The 5735-nt window shown below is 51.6% G+C and overlaps 1 protein-coding gene across 1 annotated transcript; it reads left to right on the top strand.

The window, feature by feature from the left end:
• Positions 1 to 1446: 1446 nt before the first annotated feature.
• Positions 1447 to 3883, top strand: ID2 (inhibitor of DNA binding 2). Its single transcript, XM_024737738.1, has 3 exons — positions 1447 to 1952; positions 2284 to 2347; positions 3122 to 3883. The coding sequence occupies exons 1-2, from the start codon at positions 1605 to 1607 to the stop codon at positions 2338 to 2340; spliced, it is 405 nt and encodes a 134-aa protein (XP_024593506.1). The 5' UTR covers positions 1447 to 1604; the 3' UTR covers positions 2341 to 2347; positions 3122 to 3883.
• The last annotated feature ends 1852 nt before the right edge of the window (positions 3884 to 5735 follow it).

Here is a 5735-nt window from a genome sequence, read left to right as displayed (position 1 = left end):
CTCCAGTTCTGCCCTCTTCCTCTTTCTTAAATGCAGAGGAGGTGGATGGAGATTGAGACAAAAAAGTAAACTTACCAATATAATCTTTTGTCAGATTTTCTAGCATATTCTAGAGAAATATGATTTTCAAAACACACAACTAATTTATTGTAGTCTTCAGTTAAGCTAGAATTATGTGTGAATTTACTGAAAAGGATTTGAGTAAATAACTGCAAACTTTTTTTTTTATTTAGACCGCAGGAATGAGGTCTTAAAATATGTCTAGAAAAAAAAGGGGCGGGGGAGACACAAACTGAAGCTGCCTCCAGTCCTAGTGCTGAAAAGATTCCCAACCTGGTACCTGACAGATTTTTTTTCTTAAATAGTGTGACGATATCGACCAATGGCTGGGGCCACCTACCTATACAAAAATTTAAAAATACAGCAGGCGCTGGAATGTGACACCAGAAATCACGATTTGTGCATAATTAATCACCTTACTTTGCCACCTACCTTGCAGAACACAGATCAGCAGCCTCTCAAGGGCAGGGTATATAAATACAGCTTCAGTGTACAAGTTTTCCTAAGGATTTCCGATTACTAGGATCATTATAATAGCCTTCCCAGTTCTACAAAAGGAACCCAGAGTCTTGCCTCTCAGAGCTCCTTAGCGATCAGCATGGTTTCCAATAAGTACTCATTTTACAGAGTTTACAATAATGCCTCCTGCGTCACTCCGGGTTGCACGATCCCACACTAAACCTGTCGCTGAATGCGCGCGTGGGTGTTTTTGGTTTTGTTTTTTACAAAGCTTTTCCTTATCTTAAGAGACCGAACTCACTCTACAAAAGTCACTTGTCGATGGCAAACTTATTTGCGTTTTCACTTTCTTCAGAAATGCTTTCTATCTTGATGACATTCCGTGAGGCGCAGGGAACGGTGGTGACTTTCCCTCTGCTGTGCAGACCTAGCCTGTGTCGCTGTGATTTTAGGGATGCTGAGAGCTCCGAGGTGTAGAGGCTTCTTCGTCGGGGGACACCTTAAGGGGAGGGTCCTGCCTAGCCATTGGGAGTAGAATTAAGATGCGCATTTAGATTCCCGGGGTCTCCGTCTCCCCCTCCCCCACCCTGTCCGCGACCGCCTTCTCCCTTTTCTCCGCTCCTCTCCTCCCCTGTCCTCCCCCTCTCCTCTGCTCCCCTCCGCTCCCCTGCGCTCCCCTGCGCTCCCCTCCGGCTCGGCGCTTACTGTACTCTATTTACCACCCGAGCCGGGCTCGCGCCCGCCCCGCCCACCCCGCGGGGATTGGCTGCGAACGCGGAAGGACCGAGCGCTCGCCTCGCGCCTGCGTCCGCCAATGAGGGAGCCCGTCAGGCCTGATGGACACGCTGACTTCCACCAATGGGGACGCAGGGAAGCCGGATCGTGTTGCCCCGGCGAGCCCTAATAAAAGCCGCCGGGCCGGGCTCTCAGCTTCATTCTGAGCCGAGCCCGGTGCCGAGGGCAGGTAGATCCGCAGGCGGCGGCGGCGGCGGCGGCGGCGGCGACGACAGCGACGGCGGCGGCGGCGGACTGAGCTCCGGGGCAGCCCGCTCCCTCCTCCCGGTCTCTCATTCCCCGCGATCAGCATGAAAGCCTTCAGTCCAGTGAGGTCCGTTAGGAAAAACAGTCTTTCGGACCACAGCCTGGGCATCTCCCGGAGCAAAACCCCGGTGGACGACCCGATGAGCCTGCTGTATAACATGAACGACTGCTACTCCAAGCTCAAGGAGCTGGTGCCCAGCATCCCCCAGAACAAGAAGGTGAGCAAGATGGAAATCCTGCAGCACGTCATCGACTACATCTTGGACCTGCAGATCGCCCTGGACTCGCACCCCACTATTGTCAGCCTGCACCACCAGCGGCCCGGGCAGAGCCAGGCGTCCAGGACGCCGCTGACCACCCTAAACACGGACATCAGCATCCTGTCCTTTCAGGTAAGACCTGCTCCCGATGCCCCACTCGCTTCCGCGCACCCTCAGCGATGCCTGGGCTGCCCCTGGCAGAGCCATTGTCCAGACGGCCGGCCGTAGTCGGTGACTTACTGATGAGCTAATAACTTTATTATTATTATTTACAAATATGGTGTAGATTGAGTCGTGCGTGAAATTACTGGTAAGTTCTGACCTGTTAATGCATCTGTCTTTGAGTCTGAATGTAGCATTAACGTATTTAATGGAACTTGCTGTTTAAAAAAAAGCTGTTTTAAAAAAGGCCCTTTCTCCTTAAGATTGTCTAACGTTGTGCCTCTTATCTCCTTTTTCGCAGGCTTCTGAATTCCCTTCTGAGTTAATGTCAAATGACAGCAAAGCGCTCTGTGGCTGAATAAATGGTGAGTGTTCGCTTGTGCCTCGCGTTGAACTGGCGCTTGGAGTGTGTGTGCGCGCGCGCGCGTGTGTACTTGCGTATCTGTAAAAATTTTGGCTTGGTAAATGAATGTGTACTTCGTTGTATTACACGTAGTACATTGTTTACACGTACTCTAGACATGAAGGGGCCTCTAGCTCCTGTTACTCAAAATCCCACGACATTTACCTTTAAAAAAAAAAAAAATGATGCCAGTAACTTACTCGGAAGGTGGTGGAGACAAATGTGTACTGGCTTCTGTGGGCATGTAACATACTCCGGCTGTTTTCTGCTATCGCTCTGGTACTATGAGGTACTAACCTCCATATAATTAATTTTATCGCCGCAAATTCCATAGGGATCCTCCTTCCCCAAAACTGCAGCCCTCTGGGATTCAGCTAACCCGAGCATTGCTGCCCTGTGCCTCAGACCCTGTGATGTGGGATTCCGACTTCCCTATCTGTTAACGAAAGGGCTGTTTTCAATCAAATAATTGTTACAAGAAGCAGACTGGCGCCTGTGAGCACTGCCGTTGGAGATCCAAATAAGAGATGGCGTTGGGAAGCTTTTCCCCCGAGCCTCTGCTGTTTTAATGTTGAATTTGCGCTGTCCAGGCCGAGTGTGTGTGTTGCATCTGGACGCCGGGGTTTGCCCAACGTTTGAGTGTTGGGTTAAGTGTTCAGACTGCGGCTTCCTCCTGGCACCAGTCTGCCGCCGCTGTCCTTAGGTTAAAATCTCCTAACACCCCCTGCTCTCCCAGTCTTTTGCAGGCGCTGACTTTTTGTTTCCTTTGCACAATAATAACAACTCCACGGGCTCTTTAAGGCGCTGAACTCACTTTCCAACCCTTTCCCAAGGAGAACAAGTCAAAGGGACCTTTTCGAAAAATGGAAGGAAAACTAAGGATGATCAACTTCCCCAGGGTGTTTTCTGACATGGACTGTGATATTAGTTATTTATGAAAGAGACTTTTAAATGCCCTTTCTGCAGTTGGAAGGTTTTCTTTATATACTATTCCCACCATGGGGAGCGAAAACGTTAAAATCACAAGGAATTGCCCAATTTAAGCAGACTTTGCCTTTTTTCAAAGGTGGAGCGTGAATTCCAGAAGGATCCAGTATTCAGTTACTTAAATGAAGTCTTTCGGTCAGAAATTACCTTTTTGACGCAAGCCTACTGAATGCTGTGTATATGTTTATATATAAATATATATATATTGAGTGAAACCTTGTGAGCTCTTTAATTAGAGTTTTCTTGTACAGTGGCAGAAATGTATATTTCTGCATACAAAGTGTAATGATGTACTTATTCATGCTAAACTTTTTATAAAAGTTTAGTTGTAAACTTAACCCTTTTATACAAAATAAATCAAGTGTGTTTATTGAATGGTGATTGCCTGCTTTATTTCAGAGGACCAGTGCTTTGATTTTTATTATGCTATGTTATATAACTGAACCCAAATAAATACAAGTTCAAATTTATGTAGACTGTATAAGATTATAATAAACATGTCTGAAGTCAATACCTGACTCTGAATGATTTTTAAGATTCTCTTTCTGTCTCTATCGCGCCATTTTATTTAACCCCTCCTCCTTCATCCCTTCTATCACCCCCTAAGTGTTGGAAACCTGTGTGCTGAGAAGTGCCTTATCGGATGTGTGGTCAGGGCTATCGCTTAGGGGCAAAGGGCCGCTGCTGCTTTTTAGGAGAGCTGACAGGGGCTGGGAAGTTTATAAACCCAGAAGTTTCTCTAAGTCCGTCAAGGAAAAATTAGTTCTCTGCTTTGGGGTTGGGTTTCAAACCAAGGAATTGCTGTGGTGGTGACTCCTGAGAGGTAGACCATTCAAATAAATGTGGACTCTGGAGGCCTACGTGTCTGTAGATGTCAAGACACTTCTGGAGTAAATGAAACTGCTGTGAATCAGAAGACAAAAGACTCCATGGAATTCAGAACGTGATTTTAAGATTTAGAGGAAGGGCAAAAAAAAAACCCCTCAGTGCCCCTGTCTCCTTATGACCCTTTGCCCTGGGAATTCCGCTGTAACCGGCCCTGAGCGCCAGCCTCTGCGCGCTGCCCCTGTGCCGAGAAGGACGGGGCCCACGTTCCGAGACAGGTGGCTATTAAACCGCCCTTCACCCTTGACTGCGCCGCCGCACTGCCTGCCCAGGCGAGGACTGGGTATCAGCCGGCTGTTTCCACCGCAGCCCTCACGTGGCAACCTTTGGACCCGGCTTTAAAATATATAGTTAGTATAGATACGTGTTTAAAATTCATACGTGTACGTATATTTATATTCTCAAATTGGAAGACACTTCCGCAGGGGTGTGAGGGGAGGAGGGCAGGTTCTGGAAGCCCGGTCCCGGGAGGACTGGAACTGGGAGAAGGAAGCTGGAGGACAGGCAGGCGAGGATAGGTGTCTCACCTGTGGCCACTTTCTCAGGCCCAGCCGAGCAGGTGCCGGGTGGCGCCACCGAGTCTGACCTGGCGGCTGCGGTGTTTCCGGCCCTGACACTGAATCTATCACCAGTGAGCAGTGAGCGCCGGGTAGGGGTGGAGGATGGGGAGAGAGGCAGCCTGGGGATCTTAGCTCGAACCCTGCCACGTTCCCGCATCCTCGGCAGCGGTCCCAGCCCTGGAGCCTCCTTCCTCTTGGGCTGGCGCCCTGCAGCCGGCCAGGGCAGCTCTGGACATCACCCGCGCCCTGCCCGTCATCCCCGTCGTGGACATCATGCTAGTCCGCAGGTGGGCCCGTCCTTTGATCCGGGCGCAGTACCAGGGCCGTCGTTGTTGTTGATAATCATACCCCCAGGGAAGCGGGCTCTGGCTGTGGCACCTGGGCGCAGCAGGTCACCAGACCCACGCCTCCCTTCAGGCCTGTCGCCTGACGTCCGTCCACCTGTCGTCAGCCCCCTTCGGCGCCCTGCACCACAGGCCACCCTGCGTGGGGCTGGACCCGGGTGGGGCAAGGGGGGGAGGAGGGAGGACAGGTCGCTGCCCACCCCCGTCCTTTCCTCTGGGCGGGGAGGCGGGGGGACTGCGCAGACGCCAGCCCCGGGTTGCCCCCAGCCTCGGTGACCCTCTCGTGGTCGGCTCAGATGGCGAGGGGATCTGACCCCGGCAGAGGGTCTCGTGCACGGGCTCCCTGGCTTTGCGGGGGAAGCTGTGTGGCCGGGGCGGGGCCTTTCGACAGCTGCACTGTCACTGGGAGCGGGGGACCGTTTGCAAGTTTTGGACGACGACCTAGAGTAGCAGCAGCGTCAAGGGAAAGAGGCACCCTTCGGAGGGGACTTTTCGCGGCGGAGCCCGGGCGGCCCTTCGGGGTCCGGCCGGTGGAGGCCGAGCGCCACCTGCTGGCTGGCGCGAAGAAGGCAGT

Source organism: Neophocaena asiaeorientalis, unplaced genomic scaffold, assembly GCF_003031525.2.
Source record: "Neophocaena asiaeorientalis asiaeorientalis breed wild unplaced genomic scaffold, Neophocaena_asiaeorientalis_V1.1 scaffold396, whole genome shotgun sequence".
Taxonomy (NCBI): Eukaryota; Metazoa; Chordata; class Mammalia; order Artiodactyla; family Phocoenidae; genus Neophocaena; species Neophocaena asiaeorientalis.
This window is presented reverse-complemented; position numbering and strand designations above follow the sequence as displayed.